Here is a 23,148-nt window from a genome sequence, read left to right on the forward strand (position 1 = left end):
CTACCGTACATTTCCTGCTCATTATTTGGTCATTTTTTTTCATGTTGCTTCATACGTAAGCATGCACAATCATGCACACACTCTCTACGTAACTGAGGAGAAAGCGGTCTTCCTGGACGGGGAGGAGGAGGCGAGTGCGCATGAGCAGGCGAGTGGAGGGCGGAGCCTGGCGGGTTGAACCGTTTGACACATGAGAGGACCCGGCAGAAAACAAGCTGTCTGTGGGTTAATTACTGCTCCCTTTAGCAGCTAATAAATACATTTCTGATCAGGCACATCAGAAAGGCCCACCGTTAATTCCTCCTGCTCGCTCCCCTTGCTCTGGAGCATGTTGGCCCCTGTTTGGGGCGCTCGAATCTTTCATTGCAATTTGATTTCTTTAAAAAACACTTGATAGTGCGTCTTGACTAATTACAGACACATCAAAGAGGCGCTAACTGCCTTTGAATGAGGGAGAAGACTCGCACGCTATCGCTGCTTATGCCTCCACGGTTCGTGCCCTTTCTCACCCCCTCCCAATGATTTAGAGCCATCGCTGAATCCATCCATCCGTCTCCATTCACTGTTTTTCTTTTCTTGTACCAGAGTCTCCAGCCTCCTCAGACATCTGCTTTCAGGCTTCGCCAGTTTGCTCCTCCTTTGCCATCTCTGTCAGCTGTGCTGTTTTAAAAGGAACTAGCAGGGTTGTGGGTTTGATTCTCCCAGTCGTGCTGCTTTCTTATCCTAACCCAATATTCCTAAAGTTCCTTCAAAGTGTCTTGGATTTTAGAGCGGCTGTCTTTCCCTTTAGAATCGCATATACAGAGGCGATTGTCTATATTCCAGGACATGAACCTTGCCCTAGCGTGAGGCCTAGAGGACGGAGGTGAACATGAAGCCGTCTGTTCTCCCTCCAATCTGCCTTTCTTTCCATCTTTCCTGGTTGCCAGGACTTGTGAGTCAATGTGGTGGCGGTGGCGGCAGCGGCGGTGTCGAGGAAGAGTTGTTTAACCCGCACTAACCTTCCCACTCGCGAGTGAAAAAGGAGCTCTCTTATTGGCTAGGACAGGGCAGCCTTATATAAACTCTTATGTAAGAATGCATCTGTCTCCCTGTACACAAATGTGTGGGTGTCCGCCATACAACCAGCCAGCCGCCACAACAGCCCCTCGCAAACATGATTACAGATCTCAAGTGTCCCCCGCTTACGTTTGGACTGTACAGCGCATTCTTCCAGAATGCCTTTCTGTACACTTTCTGTATGGTGCCATCTGTTTCCTTCTGCAATGAATATAGCTCGTTTAACTCTCCGTCGTCCTTGGTTTCATGTCTTCCTGTGTGAGTCTGTGCGTTGTGGCTACGTGTCAGATGTGGGAAGAGATGCTCGAGGTGGGATTTGCTCGCTCCTTGTGGACTTCATCGCTATACCGGTGTGTGTGTGTGTGTGTGTGTAGGATGAGAAAGATGAAGCACTGGAGGCTGAATCAGCCGGAGTCTGAGAAGTTAGTTTTACGTAGCTCAAAAGTATAAAAAGTGATTGATTTATCCTTGCCGTGATACGGCATCTTTTGTTTTGTGAGGTATAGGAAGATTATAAAATATGCTGAATTTGCATATTGCTTTTGGATTAAAAGTACATTTTATTTCTCTCTTTCTTCCCCTGCTGAAAGTTTCCTGAACGCGGGTTGCTTTCTGTCACCTCTTTGAGCGATGTAACTGCTTTTCGTCTTCTGCGTTTGCATCTGCCTCAGGGTTTGCGCTCCTTAATCTAGTTTACTGTACATACTGAACCCTGAGCCTAATTGCCATCCCATAATCCACTCTGCTTTATATCCTGTTCTGCGTCCTCACTACCTTTGCCCCCTTTAAACAGGGCCGGTGACCCTGAGGGTAGCAGGTGACCGACATGGCAACACACTGAAAACACAGCACTGTGCAGAAGCTTCCCTTTGCAGCACCTTTTCTGTATCATTTCTAAATATTAGAATATAAAGTCATCTTCCCCGATGCTCGCTCTTTTACCACTTTCTGTATGTCTATCTGATTTTCTTGAGACTTTTCTTGAGTAGGACTCAGAAATTTTGAAGTTGCACTCATCCACTGTTAGTTTTTCATTAAATGTCATATTTGCTTTCACCTCCAGTTATTTTAATGTCATTTTAGGACACGCAGATGTTTTTTATTGCATCTCTTATGTCAGTGTTTAGCCCTTCCACCTGCTTCCAGTGGTTTTTGCTCCCTGTCTGGTCTCTCTGTAAATGCACAGCCATAAAACGCGTATCGAAGTTCTTGCATCTAAATCCAAGTCAGACAGCAAAAAAGAAAGTTTATCTTTAAAATCTTCTCTTTAAAATTTTTTTTTTTCCCAATGCATGCTCCACTTCTTTATCTGAAAATCTCTTTGAAAGGGCGAGCATAACCTTCACCTGAGTTCATCACAACACAAGCACAAAATCACTTTAATTTGTTGTCAAAATGACCCCAGTTTTGAAACCGTCCACGCACACACCGTCTGATGTTGTATGCGCGTCTCGGGCCGCCTTCGAACTCTGAATGCTAGCCTGTCTATTGCTTCTGGAGGCGATGGAGAAAAAGGTTTGTTTTTATCTCAAGGTTCTCCATAGCTGCCGGGCTTGCAAGCGGTGTACTGGCAGTGCGGCTTCCTGCATGCGTGTGTGTGTGTGTGTGTGTGCGCATGTCAATGCCTGTGTGTGTCACCCGTAGCTCGGAGAAGCCTGCATCATCCTGAGCAGAACAGCTTGGTGTGCGGAGAGCAGCTATCAGAGCCACGTTTGGATGGAGGAGAGGGTGAGAGGCGATGATAAATGGCTGTGGCGCACTCACAGAAATTAGTGGAGCCGTATGCAAAAGCTGTGGTGTTTTGTTTGATGTGAAACAAAAGGACCACCGTGACAAAAGTGCCTGCCAGTCTGCACAGCAGGACAGCAGCCCTCAGGACATACTGTATACCATCACTGCTGAGAAAGCATGCGCGTTGGTTTTGCACGCCTGCGTATCCTGTAATGCGTGCATATCGTGAATGGCGCTGTTTTCCAGCCGCGTCTGTATTATGTCTATTATCCCTCTCTGTGTTTTTGTGCTCTGCTCGTAATGACAGACAATGCCCGGCCCTTTCTGCACCGTGAAAAGACACGGTTTCTTCCTCAGAGCAGCCCATAAGCATATTTGCTCTATTAAGCTGCTGAAATATAGACGTCTAATTTCTTTTGTGAATGAAAAGGCATCTTAGAAGCGCGGCTCTCTTAACATAATGATGTCAATTGAACTGTTTAAATGTCACGGCTATAGCGCGCTGATTTGATTTGAATTGATTTGCTTGTTTTCTGGAAGGGAGAAAAAAGACCTCCCCTCGCCAAACCCGAGCTGCGCTGCCTGCCACAGATAGACCAAGGTCTTTCTTTCCACCTCCACAGCACAATGCAGGGCTTCTGAATTCTTCTATCTGCTGTGATTATGTACAAATGGCCTTCATTTGCCATCCATTTCAAAGCTGTAGTGCTGCATTGTGACTGGAGGCAGATGACGGCGACCAAATTACAGCGGGTTTGCTTGCTGAAAAGGATAGTGGCACAATGGGCTTTGTGGAGTATTCCCTTCAACGCGTCGCCATTATTCTCACCTTTGTCGGCGTTTCTCTCTCTGTTTCAGGGGCATCTTTGAATTCCAGATTACATTTGCCGCCTGAGAGGAGGATCGGGTTGTAGGAAATGCTTAACTCGTCTCTTGTTTCTCTCACGTTTCATAATTTCGGCGTTCGCTGAAGGGCGGCGGTGCTTGTTCTGCTCCCTTGTGGACGGGTCTGGGTTAGACGGGCCATCTGAGACGCTTCCAACCACCGTGGGGAAGTGCCATACATCACTGCTGCTTCCACACGACTTATCTTACTCTCCTTATATAGACGCCTTGTTTTGATCAAACTCTCCTATATTGCACCCAACATCCCAGAGGCGGATATGGAGCCGCTGCTCTCGGATAGAGTTCGGAGACGGGAACAGTCGATAGCCTTCAGGATCACCATCCGTTCAAGAATCCCTCCTTCTCCCTCCATGCGTCTTTTCTCCATCTTTCTCCTTGTTTTTCTCAGTGAGAGTCAACAGTTTGAGTACTCTTCTTCTGCCACGACTTGTTCAGGAAGTTGTATTATTTCCTGCTAACGGAGAGGAAGCTGTGATTCTCTGGTTCTGATTGGTCCGTGGTAGCGGTTGAGCGATACGAGGGCGCCGCTAAATATCACCTGACGGTTCTGAAGAGTGCAGATTTTGGTGAGACAGCTTTAAATAGTCTAACATGTGCTCACCAGGTCATCACAGTTTACCCACTCTTGTCTTTCCTGCCTCAAAAGCGCCAGGATGTTACCATGGTGACATGATTGAACGTATTGTTGAGTTGACTATTAATAAGTCTCTTCTCACCGTTTCTTTTCTCTTCCTGTTGGGATGAGGAAGTGAAAAATCCATCTGTCCTCGGCGCATCAAGTCTTTGTTGCCTCCCGCTCTTCCTGCCCCGCCCCTCTCGTACCGCCCCTCTCCTGGCACGGGGTCCGTCTCGCCGCGATGCGATGGAAGAAGCCAAGCTCATCGCAGTTCATTTGAGTTCAGTTAAATCTGAAGGGATTCATCGTTACATATTTACTGGCTGAGGCTGATCTCGCTGGAAGGTTCTACCCTCGTCCCATTGATCTAATGCGCATGTTCGCTCCCGAGGTTACGGGACGTGCCCCATTTGCATAAGGCCCTGGGCAAGGTTCTTTCCACCATTGATTGGCCTGTCCGTGAGCGCCCCGTGCCTCCTCACATTGATCACTTTGGTTTTTTGGTTTTTTTTTTATTCCTTCCTTTAGACAGTACTACACAGATATCAACTGTGGATCTGGCGTTTGAGGCCCGCTGCAGGACGAGAAGGGCTTTAGTGCAGATGTAAAACTTTAGAGGCCGCGACTAAATAATTTTTTAGTTCGGATTCGCCCCGCCAACTCTGCTCTAACTGCTTAAATTGGCAATATTATTCTGAAGATACACACAAATATTATTATTTCCATCACCAACCATCTCTCGACCTCTGCTCGTATTCACGGAGAAAACGCTCCTCTCCGCTGTAGTTATTTTTTCCTCCTCCTTTTCCTTTTCTCTTTCTCCCCATTGTTGATCCAATCCTCTCTTTCTTCTGTCATTTTTCCCTCTCTCTATCTTCCCCCCTTGAGGAATTTAATGCAGGATTTCTGATCCTCCTCCTTCTCACAGTATTTACACTCAAAACTACATATGACCATAAAGCTCTGATTCACGCTTGTTTGTTCATCCAGCATGGCGTCGGTGGCGGCGTAAGGCTCAGACTCCCATGATGCACCTCTCCTCTTTGTTCTGCCGCGTGAGAGCGCCGCGCTGCTTTGTCTGCCTCTCGTTCCCCTCGGCTCGTCGCCTCAGAGGAAAGGTCCCGCTCTCTTCCCTCTCCTCCGCATCGGACCGCTCTCACCCTTACATTCAGACCGCCATCCCGTTCTTTCACTCCTCGCTCTGTCGTTCGTTGTCCTTGCTTTGCTGCGAAACAGTCCATCGAGCGCTCGTTTTTTTTCCCTTTGGCCTTTGGATATTGTTTTGATGCATCTCCCATCTGGTTACCGTCTCTCTAATAGTTTTCCTCTTTTTATTTTCTGCCCCCCCCCTTCTCTTTTAACCTCGGCCTTGGTGCTCCATTCTGCGCCGTCCTACTCTCACACTTCATTTTTAAAATATTTTTCTTGCCAGACGTCTCTTCCCATTCTTCCTTTTGCCCTTTTATTCCCACCGCCGTGTTGCATTCGCTGCTCCCACTGTGGCGTGTTCGCGCCTTCACCTACTGATTCTGGGCTGTGTCAGCTGGGCACGACCCGGGTCACCTTCACAAGAGAAGGGAATACAAGCGGCTGACTTGAGGCTTGAATGTTCCGAAGATGACACGTTGACAGCTCAAATGAATTGCTTGTCATCTTTTCCCTGCCCCCCTTGTTAATTCCTATAAAAATGCACGCCGTATGAGAGGAATCTTCAGGAAAATTGCCGCACAGGCATCACTCATATTCATTCAATTTGGTTTTCTTTTCTGATTTTCTTTTCTTTTCCTGCCCTCGACACCGTGAATGGTGTCACTCTGCGGAAAATGTAGGAGGAAGAATGAATCTCGGGGACTGAAAGGAGAGAAGGTGTCATTTCTGAAAAGCAGCGAGGAACGGCGAGGCGGATCCTGGTGCAAATGTCAGCGAACCCAGTGACTCCAGGGTTGAAGTTTAAACCCTCTCTCCCTCCTCTGCTTCTGTCTCTCCCATCCTCTCCACTTTTCTCTGCATCTGAAACCACGCCCGCCTCCTTCACTTCCCCGCTGCCTGTGTCTCGCCAGCTTTTAAGCTTCCTTGAATGCAGCGTCGGTTTTCTGTGGTGTTTTCATCTTGCCTACTGCAAACCCTGAGCACCAGGGTCACAACATCTAAAGATGTTTTCAGTGTTGGTGCATCATCTGCACAAAGTGCGTGTTGTTTTCTGCACACATCTCCAGCGTCAGACATCACAGAGGAATTTATAGTCGAGGCAAAAGCAAGCAATCCCACAGTTTCTCTGTCGCCTCATATTTTCAACAGATAAAGCTTTAAATATCCCATTTTTAGCTTTTTAGATGATCTATCCCCGACTCTATAGTCTCTGATACTTATTGAAAGCATAGTTTGAATCCTTTATGGCGATTTCTATCCATCGCTGTGTTTTAGTTATGTGCCTGCAGTAAAACATATTTAATTTTTTAAGCCTCGAAAGCTGACAGTGAAAAGAGATGAACTGTTTTATGTGCCATTTTAAGGCTTTATGTGCTGTGAAATACGATGGGGGGGGGGGGGGTGCTGTGAGAGAGCAAGAAGGAAGGGAGCGTGAGGAAAAGGAGAAAGGAAAATGAGAGGCTGGTCGTTTTGTAGCAGCTCTTTGAAGTCCTAGCGGGCTCGGAGCTAGATGTGCGGCTTGCTGGAGGGCCGGAGAGATGTGAGATCTGCGCTCAAAAATGTGCTCATGTTTCTTTCTTTAAGGATGAGTCTGCATTTCGCGCCAAAAAAAGCTAGGATGCTAGCTTTCACTTCTCCCTGTCGCATCACTCATTAGCTCGGCGGCTCATGTTCAGATCGGTTATCAGGCCGCATAGGGTGGTTTGATGAAAATTCAGTCAGTGTGTGTGTGTGTGTGTGTGTGTGTGTGTGTGCGTGTCTGTCATGTATTCCGCTTTCCCGTTAGGTGGCATCACACTCGGCGATTCCTCAGGACGCTTCTGACATCGGCTTTCATGCATGGCCTGCCCGCCTCCCCACCTCTCCTACTCCTCCTCGCACCTCCTCGGCCTCAAACATTGAAACCATCTTGGTTGTGTCGAGGCTTCTCTTCGCCCCTCCATCAACAATCAGCCAGCGCTCCGTAATCTCTCCTCACCTTCCATCCTTTCTTCAACCCCAGCTCCCTCCATCCTTCTCCTCCCTCCCCGCCATAATCTCGTCACCTCCGTCTCACCCCCCGCCCTTGTGACTTTGGAATGTGATGCCATTTCTCCCGTGGCTCCAGCCTCTTCAGCACCCCCTTCATCCTCTATCTGTTTTTGTGGCTTTGTTCGGCCTGATGGGGAGTTTGATTTGGTCTCATTTCTCTTTGATGAAAACACTAGGGGGCACTGCCTGTCTTTTGTTGCCCCTCTCCTTCCCTCAGCAGGCTTCCGCGCATCTATATGTCTGTATTCCCGTACATGTGCGCCTGTTGGCGTTGGCATTTTGCTTGAGAGCGTTCCCTTGTCTGCAATGGATGGCACAGATCTGCATCCAGACAGACAGGAAGTCAGGCAGGTGACCGGTCTCCGGTGGCAACCAGGGCCATTGGTCTCCACCCATGTGCACCTCAGCCCCACTTCCACCCCCTCTTTCTGTTTGGGTGAACCCGAGAGTGCGGGTGAATGAAACGAGCCTGGACCACCGAGAGCAGCAGCAGTCATCTCCCAGACACCTCCGCTCACCTCCGGCCCGCTGAGACCTCTTCTCCATGACAGCCCCCCCGCCCCTCCTCTTTGGTTCTCTGTCATCTCATTGGCCCGTTTTCCCCCCGGGGGTCATGCCACATCGTCTGGCTGCATGGTGGCCGCCAAACGCAGTTCACGTAGCGTGACGCTAGACAAAGGTACGTCACCTAAAACAGAGCGTGAGGCGTTTATGAGAGTTGGAAAAGCGAGCGTCCAGATCTAAAAGGCCAGACGTTCAGACATGAGTTGCATTCAGGTCGGGTAAAGGAAGAGTCAGGATCCCCCTGTCGCCACCAGAGTCGAAGGCGGACACAGAGCATCCCGACCTTTGAGTCTCCTCTTCTGGTTGACTGTTTCTTCTTCTTAATGAATGCAGTCACGCCAGCAGGACTCGTTGTTTTTGTCTCATTTCTGCAGACACAATCCATTTATTTTTTTTACACAATTAGCGATCACACTCTCTCTCCTGTATAAGCCTGCTAATGACTGGGGTTGTTTTTTTGATAGGAAAATAACTGAAGTATTGATTTGTTTTCTGGATGTTTTTTTTTGTGCTTCTTCTTCTTTTTGTGGTAAGCAGACAGCTGATGAGGGGTGTTTGATAGTGCTAATTGGCAGCTCCCGTCCGTGTGGTTGGCGGTGGGTTGGGGCTGGGTGAAGTGAAGCACCGCTATTGTTTCGAGGTGTCAAAACCCAACGCAGAACAAAGACGACGGGAGAAATGTGCTGCGTTTGCCTATCAGTGTGCCGAAAGCGGCTATAGCACACACGTATATGAATATATATATATATATGTGTGTTTACGAGCACATATATGTACGTCCAGACACACACGCATGACGGCATATCACCTGGAGTCATACACTCCAGCATTCACTCACACACTCTCAACCACACACACTTGCACAAAAACCCTGAAACTGACAAGATAATCACTGCATTCAAACTTACCTTCAGCTCCGGGTAAATGCCTTTCTCTGAGATAAACTAATAAATACACTGTTTTCCTTTCAAATCTCCTCCACTGAAGGCTCTAATTACCATACGCTGACAAAGACGAGACAGAGGTGTAATAGTTAAAAAGGTAATTTGACTACAAGTAGGAGTTTGGGTTGGGAAAGGGGTCAATGCCCACCTCCAATGCACACACACACACACACTCGCCGCTTTCTTAATGGTTTATTCACGCTTTTCGAGGACTTTTCCACGTGATTGACTGACAAGGTCTTTTTCCAAAATAGCATCTTCGGTAATGAGAAATAATTGACTCCCTAATCAAAAAAAAAAAAAAATGTTCATGAAATCCACAAACCCAACTGTAATCTTCTGTGGCATTTCCAGCAGAATTGACGGTCCTCATCGCTTCAGGCTTTATACCACTTTGATTTAATTGCTTTTTTTTCATAAGATTAATAATGTACTTTTTAGTGAGTTGTGTGTGTGTATGCCTTTCATCTGTGTGTGTTTGTGTGTGGGTCCATTTTCCTCACTCTTATCTCAGGCTGTGTTTTTAATCAATAATATCACTTGAAAAACACTTCAGCGGCTGTGTACTACTTTTTGTAGACCCCCCCCCCCCCCCCCCATTTGATTCATTAAGGGGAATCACCGTGGTGATTGCAGCGTGCGCTCAGAAGTGTGTTGTCGTCACTCTTAATTAAAAAGCATCAGCTTTGAACAACAAATAATAAGAATAAGCATAATAATAAGAAATTTCTAATAATACATAAATAAAATATTGCTAATAATAATAACAATAAACTATTGTTAATAATAATACTGATGATAATAAATTATTGCTAATATTAATAATATTTTTGATTTTTATCCCTCTTTAAATCCATCTTTACTTTTTAAAATTAGTTTATTTTAATAATGTAGTCTTTTTTTTTCCTATTCCTATTTAAACCTTTCAGTATATATTTAAATCTAGAAGGTAAAATAGTCTTATTATTAAATGGTACCAGACATTTGTGTTCCTGTTTAAAGGACTAATTGAATTGTTTTGTATTTTCTTAGACCCTCCTCTAGTATTATTATTTTTTTCTCTTCAGTCTCATGTCTTGATTCATTTTGACATCAGAGTCATAATTTAAGTAGCTTTGCCTTGAGAACTGTAAAGTGTTTTCATGATGGGCCAAATTAACTTGTAACTTCCTCCGGCCTGTCCAATTTGTAATGTGGCCTCAACCCCTTCGCTCTCTTTTTTCCTTCTCTTTTCGGACTCATCTTTCTTCTCATTAAAAAACAGTTTTTAATAATGGCTAGTGGCATGAGAAGTCAATTTCAGATTGTTATATATATTTCCATTAATTTCATTTGGCCATATCTAGTTTTTCTTTCCCCTCCATTCCTCATCTTCCTTTGAGTACAAGGGGATTACATACCCCCCCCCCACTGTTTCAGGGGCTCTCTCTTTTTCCTTTGGTCTCCAGGGCAGGAGACTAGCAAATATGAAGGCGTAAAAGTTGGTACCTGAAGGCAACATTGTCTTTGCCACTTTCATTAGCACTGCATTATTCCGCTGCTCCTTTTCCACCCCCCACCCCCCTGTAACTTATTTCCCATTCATCCATGAGCTGCTTCTCACTCAGAGATGTGTCGAGTGGCCCTGTAAGTTTTAACAAAACACACACCAAAACCACACACACACACATAGGCACACCTGATTTGCCAGTTATGTGCAGAGCAGCAGGCGCCTCCAGATTTGTTGTTTTTCTTTTCTTTTCCTTTTGTTCTTCCTCCCCCATCACAGCTAAGGTGAAAAACAGTCCACAGAGATATTTGGTGGATTTCGCCGTCAGCAGACTCCACCTTTTCAAAGAACTTTCAGTAGCTGGACTTAATGTGTGGATTTCTACGCGACAGAGATGCATAAAGAAAATGTCTCACTAATTTGTATTAACAAATTTAGCCCTACTTAAAGCTCAACGCAACAAATTTAGAAGACGAGTTACACGTCACAGTGTCTCGATATTTTCTCACTGCACCCCAATTTAGAAATTTAGGCTCGGAATCCGACTATGAGCTCAATTATTACAACGAATCAGTGTTTATTGGACCCTTCGGGTGTGCGTGAGCGTGTGTGTGTGCGCGTGCGCGTGTGTGTCTCAGAAATGGACAGCAGTACTCGATGGATATTTAACACATTAGCTTTGGCAGAGCTGAGAGTGGTGTGAAAACACACTGATTTCCTAAGTGGCAATCATATCAGCCTTGCCATCAGAGAGGCAGCAGAGAGCAAACGTTTGTGTGTGTGTGTGTGTGAGAACTCCATAACATACTGTACTTTAGATTTGATCTTTTAATTTGTATACTAACCAGGATTAAGCGAGTTTTTTTAGCTTTTCTTTTTCATCATAACATTCATTTCACTTTTATTTAACAGGATCTGTTCGGTGTCTGCTCCTCTCTTTATTTCTCTTTTTCTTTCTGCACCCAGTCTTTCCATCTCCCTTCCTGTCTGTCTCTTCTCCACATGTGTGTCTTTCCAGTCCTCTCCGTGGAGAGCTTGTCTTCATGGAGCCCTTGGTTCTCCTCCATGTCAGCATCGCCTTGAGTTACAGCACAAAGGTCTCAGCCTCCTTCTCCACCCACCCTTGTTAGGCCCTCTCGTTTATCCCCCTCCCTCCTTCGGCCCCATTCTCCATCACCCTATCCATCCTCGTCTCCCCGCCGAGAGTCACCCATCCGAAACTGTGTTAAAACAGGGTCGTCCCCCGGTATGCACTTAAAGGTTGTCCCTTTAACCTGCTCTGAAATACTTACGGCTATTATTATAGCTTATAAATCATTAAGAAAGTTTAATTATATGAAAATTTCATGGTGGAAATGTGCAAGCTGACACATGGGAAGGGGAATTTAATGGGCCAGCAAGTCCCAGCACCGTGAGGGAAAATATTGAGGTTAGGTTTCTATTTTACAGCGTTGCCGGAGGGTTGGGAGACGGGGAGGAAGACAAGAAAGAAGAAGAGTGTGAGAGAAGGGACGGGAAAGGCCGATGGGAGACGATGCGGCCCGGACTGTCACCGGAGCCGTTCATGCGGAAGGTCCATTTGGGAAGGATGAAGGCGTCGCCCGTACCTGATTTCTTAACTAAGATGCATTGTAATTAATGCAAGGCTTTAATTAGTCACTTTGAGGAGCGCTTCCTAATTAGAAATGGCCGTTTGGATCTTTTCTATAATTGCTGTCACCAAACACCCGCGGGTTCTGGTGTTACTAAACTTTGTTTTTTTCCCCCCCACCGTAACGTGAGAGTGAGATGTGGCGACTGTTACGGCAACGAGCGGCGTTCTTTTTCCGCTGCGACAACAATGTAAATTGACCAAACTGTTGGGAGTTGATATCATTAACAGTCACCACTGTGTGGATGTTAATGAGAAATTAATTGTGTTCTGCTGCGCGGACGACGAAGCGCCGCGATGCATTTGAGCGTCTGCTTGGCTCATTGGGTTCTGAATGCAAGTCCACCGCAATAAAAGAGCTGTCAGTCAAGTAGAAAGCAACAGACGTTCAAGTGTTTCAAGTGTCCTTTTTTTTTTTATTATTCCAATATGCATACTCCCATCGAGCAAAGAGACATTTGTTTGTGTGCAAAAACACTTCTGACCATAAAGGTGGCTGAGAAGGGGTAATAGAAACGATTTTTTTATTCCGATGAAGGATGCACACACCATCATCTTAATCCAGGAACTTAATCCATTTCCAGCTCATTTCCACCAGAGTCCTTTTGTTTATGAATCCCTCCCTCCTTCCGTCCCGCCCTCCTTGCCCTCTCGCAGCCGTCCTTCCTTCCCATCTTCCTCTTGTTTTCCGTGCGGGCGCGAGCGGGCCGCAGCGCCCACGGCCGGCAGATTTCCTGGCACGCCGCTCCTCATCCTCTGTCCTTTGTTTCCACCGGTGGACGACCGTCCCCCACTTCTGCTGGGTCAGTAAATATTGATTGGCCTTCCTTTTCCTCACTCCCGCCTCCCACGTGTTGGTGTGTGTGTTTCTATCAGCTGTATACGTGTGTGTTTGCGGTTGTCATGGTCACACATACGCAGCAACTTCCTGTGCTACCCTCCGTCCAGTCCCGTCACTCACACACTTTAACAATACCTGCTCCTCACCCCTTTTTTTTCATATCACGCCTTGTCTCTCCGCCCACCGCCGTCCCTTTCTCTCTCCTCCTCGTCTCCCCTCCATCCTGCGTGCGCCCGGCAGCGACCAGTGGAAGGAGGAGAGGAAGGACCAGAGGAAGGAGGAGAGGAATTTATCGCCGTTTTCTCCTGCTTTCTCCCCCCCCCCCTCTCTGAACCCAAACCGCAAGTTCAAGCACCGGAGAGTAAGAGGGGAAAAACCCTGCAAGTAAATGCATGTGACCTCAGCGAGGAAAAAAAAAAAACACACACTCCCACACCCACGCACACACACACACACACCTCCACATTCACACACACACACACACACACACACACACAATCCCTCCTGCTCCCCGGAGCCCTGTGGCCTCATGCTGGAGAGGGCTTCCTTCCTGCGGTTAAGACAAAGGAAACTGGGGACCGACAGTGGACATGGGACTGCCGCTTCAAAGCCACAGGAAGCGTCAGAGTTGGGTTGGGGGGGGGGGCAGCTGCCTGTGTTTTCACAGCCAGGGATCAGAGTGTCACATGTGTGTGTGGCTAAACCCTGAACCTCTGTGTGACCCAAGATCAATAGCTACCAACACACGAGACAGAGAGCCCCCCCCCCCATTTGAAGATCATCAACTTAACCACTATTTGTAAGTCTATTGTCCTCATTGAGCCGAAGTCGCTGCCAGCCGGCTCGCCTTCCTGTTTGTTTTCTTCCCAGCCTTTTGCCACTGTCTTTGCAGACGCTGCTCAAGCTCCTAATGTGTGCGTCTATGTGTGTTTGTGTTTGGGCTCCTGTTCCAATGTTTGCATGTAGGGATTTGTGGGGGTGTATGTGTTAGCGTGTCTGAGCCATGTGCCTCCCAAGCCTTCCGGTTTGCACCCGCATATATGTTTGTTTGTTAGTTACGTATTTTTCTTTTTCTTTTTTTTTTTCTTCCCTCGTTCGCCCCGGCTCCTCGGGCGCACTCCTCTTCCTCTCTGGCAGCGACGGGACGGTTAATCAATCAAATATTTAAGCAGTGCTTCAGTGCTCAGTGGGTAGTCCTGGATTATCTGCGGCTGTTGGCAGCGCACGGTGCAGCCACAGTAGAAACCGTCGCAGGGCTCTCTCTCTCTCTCTCCTTCTGTCTGTCTCTCTCTCTCTCTCCCCCTTACCCTTGGCCCCTTTTCGGTTTTATACTCCTCCATCGCCTCCTTTGATTCCATCTCATTTTCTGTCCTTTCCTCTCCGTGCATTGTTTCGCTCTCTCTTGTTTGCCCCTTCTCTCTCCGCTCTCTGTCTCCATGTATAATTGCAGCTTTTCACATCGACTGTCTGACAGTGAGCGAGGTCCCTCAAAGAGCTCTCATCTTTCTGTCTTCGCCGGTTTTCTGTCCTTTCTCTCACTTGTATTCTTTCGAGGGATAAGTCTGCCCATCTCCCCTTGGGGATCTCCATTGTGGATTACCGTTCAGTGTTTTTTTTTGTTTTTTTCCCAATTATCTGGTGACTTTTGCTGCCTTTGACACATAATTATCAAAGGCCTAAATAATTGCTTTTATTATTGCCGGTGTTTAGATGTAGCATCGGCGGAGCAGTCATGAGCGAGGGAGAGTCACAGGGAGAGAAGAGAAATTAAGTATTTATCTCGACCAGAGATTAGTTTAGCACGCTGTTAAATGATGGCTCTTTGCTTATTTCAACTCCTTGTCCAGATAAATAAACATGATTAATATGCCGCCCCCACTCCCTCCTTTTTCCCTTTCATGCCCCCCCCCCCCCCCCCCCCCCGAGCATAAGCACAGGAGCGTTGCATATCACAATCTGAAAATACACATCAGAAAGTCTTGCAATTAGCCGTCTTTGTAGCGGGAAGCAGCTTAAAGTGGTGTAGTTTGAAATGCTCTATTTACGTCATATTGCTTAAGGGTGACTCTGGATTCCTCCTCCAGGACATGTGATCTGACGGACTGCATCTTAAACGCAACATGTTTTCCAAGCCGCCTACTTCTCATCACTTCAGATGCGTCATTACAGCCGGTCTGATTTAGCTTAGTTATTCCGGTCCACATTTACGTGTCAATGTAATGGCCGCTTGCAGCGAATTTCAAATCCCTTTGACAGAGTGTGTTTTAACAACAGCTTGCCGTAGAAAGATGCTAAGAGTTTTAAAAGCATCTTCATCGCGGTGCACTAGATTGAGACGTCAAAATGGCCTTCATAATGTAAATGAATGGGATCTTACAAGCCTGCAGACGTTAGATGAAGACAGAGGCCGATGATAAACGTTTCATCAAGGTGCTCAAGTGAGTGAGGAGGCCGCCCTTCAAGCCGAGGACGCGGCTACAGACGCGTAGCTCCCACTTAGATTTAAGGGTCTGCCTATGCTGTGAAAGCCCACTTGCTTCAGGGATGCTGTACTGAAGCTGACCCTGTGGTCTGTTCCTCCTGGAAAGTGTGCCAAAGGAACCGAAAATGTCTCTCTTGGGAATAAATAAAGCATTAATAACAGTCTTTGTTGTGCACATCTGCACATTTGATATCCAGCTTCTTCTTTTAAACTCCTGTCTTATTTTTTTATGTGCCACTCTCCCGTGTCCAACCCCCCCGCCCCAACTCTGCACATCCAGCTGCTTTAGCGTTATAGCAAAGGCCAGCAGAGACGCAGCAAATGGCTCAACATCTGTGTGTGTTGGTTTTAGCTCAACAAGTATTTCCACATGCTTCTCTTACCCCCCATGTCCTATACGAGACGGATCGCAACAGCTGGCCTTGTTTTCCTTGTTAGCGCTGCATTTGGTGGTTGCGTAGTGGATTAGCACATTTTAACACAGCTAATTCACAGGCTAACATGTTATAGAAATGATAACGCAATTTGATTAGACAACTTGGTGAGCAACTGGTTTGTGAGTTAACCTGGATTATTATGAAGACACATGGGGGTTATTTCTTACCTTGCAAATCAACCACAGTTGCCATCGCGGCCTTTGAAACATGGGGTTCGGTGATGTCAGAATCGTTTTGGTGTGAAGCCACGTCCCAGAGAGCCACTCGCTCCTGAAATCATTATTTGCCAGCCTATTACCCCAACAGCTCCCACAGCCAAACATGTGTTTGTAGGCGTTGTGGTAGTGGGAGCTGTCATAGGTGATTGATTCGGCAAACGTTGGGAGATGGAGCGCTTTGCTCTTTAATCTTGGATTGAGGCATCATGGAGAAGACAGACTTTTGTTTGGTTAGAGTTTGCTCATTTTAGCAAACTTTCAAAGCTGCGTGAGAATCTTTGAATAGCAGGTCACAGAGAAAACAGCAGCGCAAAAGGAGTTTTTGCTTGGTGTTTCAAACCAAAACAAATTTGTTTGGGGAGGGGAGGAACTTTTACCCATCGAAAAGAAAAAAAGAAAACATCCAGAGGTGCCGAATGCAATCAGTTTGAATGACTTCTTTAGGATCTCCGAAGGTCTCATTATCCCACATTTAAAAAAAATCCTTCTCTCCAGGCATCTGTCGGCTTGGTGATTACTCATACATTGTCTAAATACTTAAGTCCAGTATTTAAGTTCCAGACCCGTATCCATCCAACACTCTTTCACTCCCACCTAACCAGCTGTGCATCTTCCTTTGTAAATACCTTTATCTTCGTCAAACCACTGTCAGTCATCCTCTTCCTCCTTCTCCAAACTGCACCTCTGTTGAGCTGTGATCTCATGTCTGCACACATTCATTCCTACACACACACACACACACACACACACACTTCCTCTGGTTGTCTGTATTAGTATTCTTGTTCTATCTCTTGCCTCCATCTATTTGCATATCTTTTGTCATCTCTTAAGCACTTTATGTAAAAGTGCCACAGCAGAATTATTTTGTATAAGACCGACTAAAGTTAATAACAACAAATTCATTCTGCTTTTGACACTTATTACAAAACTTACAGCAGCGAACCTTAACCATATAAAGAACATTTTCATTCCAAAGTGAAAACGTTTAACTTACGAAAAGAGAGCTATTTATCTACTTGGAAAGTAGAAACATATTTTCTTCCCAAACTCCCAGACTTTCTCCTGTCGTGTGTCCCCCCCCCCCCCCTCCCCCCATGGTCAGTCAGCCCATTGCCTCCCGTTTCCTGGCCTCTACTAGCAGCCCCCAATTCTTACAGACTGGCCCGTTTGGCTAGCGCCAGAAAACAGGACCTTGACTGACACTTCCAGTTATAAAAGCTTGACTTTGCTACTCCCACGGGCCCAGTTCTGCCAGAGGAAAGCTTTTCAACCAAGCGTGGAAGAAGGTGGAGTAGACAGAGGAGTGTGCATCTCTCTGTGTGTGCGTGATTGTAAGATTTTGTGCGAGCCAGTGGATGCGTTGCTCCATACATGTTCTTTCCTTGTTTTTACAGTTGTGTGTATGATTGTACCCCCCCTCTTTGTCCAGTCTATTCCACGGCAAAGGCCTTATCCGCTGTGTGACGTATGAGTCCTTAGGGCCGTAATACGTTACATTAATCTCTGTACTCTCCCACTTTAATTTGGCCTGGCAAAGGAGTGTGCATTCAAATACTCTGTGTGATACTCCATGCTTGCCCAAACCATAACTCTTTACTTAGGCTTCAGCTGTATTGTTTTATTTCTCTCCGGCTTTAATCCACCAATATTTATCCTTCTCTTAGACGCAAAGACCAACTCAGCCCTCGTGTTCCAATCCCTGCCTAAATCATTTAGCTCTCCCATTGAAGTACACTGGTCTTATTCTCCGGCACCAAGCCACAACTGTCATCACAAATTTCATTTTTTTAAGGTCGGCAGCAGCCAATTACAGGCCCAGGTTTTAAACTTCCTCTAGATTCGACCTATGATGAATTTTTAATTTAGTTTAAAAAAAGAATCTGCAGTGGTTTAGAGCCACGCCCATGTGACCAGGAAGTCCGTGAGCATGGCTATCCTCAATGCGCCAAATACACGCTAAGTGATTATTGGCCTATTCTTGCATCCCATGTTCCCTTTTCTTCCTGTTTCACCTTAAAGCATGGCGGCTCGTTCTCGAAGCCCAGTTGCGGTACTCCTTTGGGTAGGACCGGCCTTGTGGGGACTCTATTGTAGTCCCGTTACAAGTTCGTTGTGTGACATTTTTCTTGGCATTGACATTCAGAGGGGAATAGGAAGAAGGGTCTGTGGATGCCACTCTCTCTGTGACATGTGAAGGGAAAGGGCATTAGGAATGGGGACCGAGGTGTTTGAACGTGCACGAGGAAGGACATTTACACAGGACATGACAAGGACACTCTACGCCAGAGCGGCTCTGTCATATTTCACTTTATAGCATTATGCTATACACCGTGTTGAGTCTGTATCTGCTGGCCTAAAAAGACGTCCTCTGGGTAAGGGCTATCTCTGACCGGGAAGTGGTCCGACTGCATGTTTTGGACAAAGAACGCAATTTAGGGAGTTCATCGATATTTAGCTGACTATCTGTCATAGAACATAATTTTACATTTTGTTGCAGATGAATCAGAGGGAGATGCAGGTGAAGAACAGAGTGTGCGCCGTGGCTCTGACCGACTCGGCACACAACATGTGGCTGCAGGAAACCAGCAAAGGCACGCAGGACTGGATGCAGCAGGTGAAATAACGTTACATGCTAAGAAACGAAAACACACACACTGCAGGGAAACAAAGGCGAGGCTGTGCAGGAGTAAATTCTCCCAGCGGTTGACTGAAGTCTCGCAGATTTGATCCGTTTTCTCTGTGCAACCCTGACGACCTCTGCAGGTACCCCTGACTGTACTCGGGTGTCATAGACAGGCATTGTTTGCATGTCTTTTTCCTTCTTCTTACACATGGGTGCGTGTCAAAGAATAAATGAGACGGTTAACCCCGTCGGCGGTTGCACAGTGCAGCTTGCCGTGCACACCTGCGTGCACGCGTCTGTTTTTATGTGCTTTCACATAAGCACTGGAGATGGAATTCGTGATCACGTGTGCGTCTGCGTTAGCTTCATTTTAGCACTCGCCCTTTCTGTTGTGACCTCTGTACCAAACGCCGCACCTGGGCTCGCTCAGTATGCACATACAGATGAGGACCATCCAAGACCAGAGCTGCTCAAGAGCCAGAGATGCAAATATAACACACACACACACACACATGCTTGCACACCTTTGTTTGTAGTACATCCTCTTTTATATCCCTTGCCTTTTGTTTTTGCTATTTCTGTCATCTCCCATTTTCTTGTGTGTGTGTGTGTGTGTGCGTGTGCGTGTGCGTGTGTGTGTGTGTGTGTGTGTGTGTGTTAGTCGTCTGTGAACGTGTTTTTATGTGAGTTTGAGTGGTGGGGATTCAAGGTTGCACTGGCCCCCTTCTCCTTGTCTGGCATTTCCTATTTTTGATTCATCTAAGGGGATGTTCAGGACACGGCATAATTGGAATGTTAAGTGATTTTCTATTTGTGATGATTACCCAGAACAATAAATCTGAAATAACCTTCTTTGTCCAGCAGGAGGGAAAGGGACAGGCAAGGATTTTCTCTCTCTCTCTCTCTCTCTTTCTCATTAAACGACAGGCCTTTTCTTGGCTGAATTAAAGCCTGCCTCATTAAAGTGTTTCTTTCTTGAGGGAAACGGTGGCACTCCTATCCGACGCTATGCGACGCCCTCCTCAATGATACAACCAAAGACCAAATTTGGAGGATGTGTATTTCATCTTCTTCCCTGCAGACTTTTACATCTTAACTCGATGCTAATTCTAAAGCAAAGTTTATCCTCGACGTACTTTTCTCTGGGAATTGTTGTATCTGTTATAAAAATTATTCCGTCAGATTTATTTCATGATGAAAAAAAATGGGTTCATCCAATCTAATATTTTTATATGTTAGCATCTGATTAATAGTGAGCAAGAAAAACTTAAAATAGCATCTTGTGTTGCCAAACAAGAAGTCTGATATTGAAATTGGGTCTATCACCACACGTGGCTTCTGGGCATGGATCAGCATGAGGATTGAGGTGAATCCAGATCCTGATCCATCCCAGTCATTTGCATTAGAAACCAATGCAAGCGCTTTCCCCAAAAGGTCAGACTGACAGACTCCCTTTGTGTTCCACCCAAAATGCTAAACCTTCAGCTCCTGGCCAGAGGTTTCTGTCGTTGGCTTAATTTCCTCATGTTTGTCTTTGAATGGTCACGCTGTTGATGCACTTTTTGCTGCAGTGCAAAACCTTTATGTATACAGAGCTAAATTCAAACAATGCTGCTTTTAAAGGACATCAATGACATACAGACAGCTGGAACTTGAACGTAAACAGCGGTTGCATTGCATGCACCTCACACACACACACACATACAGGGATGCATGTGCACATCACAGAGAAATGTGGGTGCCCATTTGAGTGGGTGCATGCGAGGTCAGCGCTCCCCGGCGGTGCACTGATCTGATCCCTTCGAACAGAGATAATTCGCTCCCTCTGGGGTTCAGAAGGTCACTGGATGGTGGGATGGGGCGATGAGAGGAGGAGTGCTAAAGAGGGGCGATGGGATCCAGAGATCAGCCCCTGCTGGGCCCGGGCTATATGGACCGAATGGGCCAGAAGAGCGCCGACTGATGTTGCCGCCGTTAGACGAAATACAGATTGACAGTAAGAGAAAAGGAAAACTGGAGGGACTCGGCGAAAGACTCGTCCATTCATCGAGACAGAAAAAGAAACGGGCAAAGAAATTCGGCGTGTGAAGCGTTCCATTTTCTAAATCCTGTTGGCTGGCGCTGAGAAAAGCACAGGGCAGAGCCGTGGAAGAGAAAAACAAAAAGACAGGTAGGATATGAATGGGGTGAATACAGATGGAGGAGAGGAGATGAAGAGATGTGTGAGGAAATAGATGAGTAGCACGGTGAGATGAAGTGAGCGAGGGAGGGAGAAATGCGAATGATGGTGTACAGCTGGCAGCCTGTCACAGTCTCCAAGGTGTCTCCTGTCACTGTGCTGGCCTGCTGTCACACTCTAGTGGCCTGCCCAGAGCGCGCACACACACACACACACACACACACGAGTACACTATGGGCATGAATAAACCATCTTAATCCATAGAGATTATACAGCAACTGGAAGAGGTGGGAGAGAGACTGAGACACACAGAGAGAGAGAGAGAGCAACAATTGATAGTCGGGACTACTTTTTGACAAGTTAGGTTGCAGGCTGTCATGTGTGTTATGGTTTAGGAGACGTTTGTACACTCCGCCTCAGACTGGGAGTCAGTCTGGTGTGCTTTCCCCAATACTGTTCCAAGCTCGAATGGAGCCGGTTGTATTTGACCGAAGATTATGCTCATTATGCTTTAATATTTGCATTCAGACGCATGGAACCGTTTCAAAAATGTAGTTTTTAATTAATTCTGGCTTTTGGAAGGTTCTCATAAGATCTTAGGGAGACCTGTTCGTTTTTTGTTAGATTCCTCCATCGTCTGACTACACTGTGCTCTAACTGTGTGTGTGTGTGTGTGTGTGTGTGTGTGTGTTGTTTGGCTATATATGTAAAAGGTTGGCTAAAGGCAGCAGGTGATAGATGGCACACACACGCACGCACACGCATGCAAATCCAAATGCAGGACTAAAAAGCATCTCTCAGAGATAGCGCACCACATAGATAAAGAAACGGAGATACCTCATTGGCTGCTGGATCACACGCCAATGGACACACCCCCAGTGAACCCGTTAGCTTTATCCGCCGCGTATAGGAGCTTTTCTTGCACATGTGTGTGTGTGTGAATATCTGATGGATCCAAACATGCACAGAGCAGCAGAGGTTGGGGGGGGGGGCAGAGAGTCAGATTTGTTTACATGTTTGTTTCACTTTCCGCCTTTAGTTCAATGGCGCCATTGATCGGCGGACGAGCCGCTTGAAGCGATGCCGCTGTGCGTCAGCGGCAGCCGATGCGCTGTGGCATCCTTTTGTCCCGTTGCCCCTCTCTAATCCCAGCCAGCAGGCCTTGCCTTTATGTGACTGCTGTTGTGCCTGCGGTCTCCCACAGCACCGAGAACTGTGCCGTTTGTGTGCACATGTGTGTCGTTGCCTTGATAAGTCTATTCAAACCCGGCCTGCCTGCCTCCATTGGTGGTGATGGGTGGAGGTGAAAGGCGGGGCGGAGAGGGAGCGCAGTCCTTTGAATAACTCCCTTATTTTCCCTCCATCCAACCCGCTGCTGACATCTTCCTTGAGACTCTGAATGAATTAAAGGAGATGCAACGGGACACTTGATGATGCAGTCAAGGAGAACCCCCCCCCACACACACACACACACGCATCCCCCCCGCCTCCGATCAGCTTCACGCCGCTTTGCCCTCACGCCCGGCCTCAGAGGAGAGCACATCTAGGGCAAAGCAGCGGAGCTAAAAATACACAATATGCCTCTGTTTACCAAGATTACTTGTCATCTTCCCACAACGCTCCCACCCACCTCCTCCTCATCATCATTACCCCACATCACTGCTGATGCTTCTCCAACTCTTCCTCTTTTGCACTCTTTGCAGGAAATTAAATAAAGAGACTTTGTACTACTTAAGTGCCGGATTCAGTAGTTCGTACTTCGTTTGGATTGGAACGGATCACACAGCAGCCACATTATTGCAGCAACAAACATTTCCACACAGATTTCCCACTTGAATTTCCTCGACGTACTTGTTGATATTTGCTAAGGATTTGCTCATATGTGGCAGATGTTCTGTCGAGATGATCTCTCACGGTGAATTTGATATTTGCCTATAAGCTTCTGGTAAATATGTCGCCCGTGGGAGAACGGAGGACGAGGAAGACGTTCGCCTTGACATGACAGCATAAACTGACGTTGGCAAAAAGCAACAGCTGTGACGGGCTCCGTTAGAGTTTGAATATATTTAAAAGTCTTTCAAAGTCTTGGGAGTCAGGGTCACGGAGAGCAAAAAAAAAAAAAAGAAATTCCAGTCTGTGTGTGTTTGAGTCTGAAGGGATCACAATGGCACACATCTTCAAAAGATACCCCCTGTGGTGCAATCGCTGACCCACACACGAGCACCGCT

The 23,148-nt window shown here is 46.6% G+C and overlaps 1 protein-coding gene across 1 annotated transcript in view; it reads left to right on the forward strand.

Annotated features, from left to right (window-relative positions):
* arb2a (ARB2 cotranscriptional regulator A) overlaps positions 1 to 23,148 on the forward strand; it is a 106,027-nt gene that overhangs the window by 49,525 nt on the left and 33,354 nt on the right. The window contains exon 8 of the mRNA XM_068738686.1: positions 18,616 to 18,732. Coding sequence (XP_068594787.1) covers positions 18,616 to 18,732 — 117 coding nt within the window. The remainder of the gene's footprint in view (positions 1 to 18,615; positions 18,733 to 23,148) is intronic.

This window comes from Brachionichthys hirsutus, chromosome 4 (genome assembly GCF_040956055.1).
Source record: "Brachionichthys hirsutus isolate HB-005 chromosome 4, CSIRO-AGI_Bhir_v1, whole genome shotgun sequence".
NCBI classification, from domain to species: domain Eukaryota; kingdom Metazoa; phylum Chordata; class Actinopteri; order Lophiiformes; family Brachionichthyidae; genus Brachionichthys; species Brachionichthys hirsutus.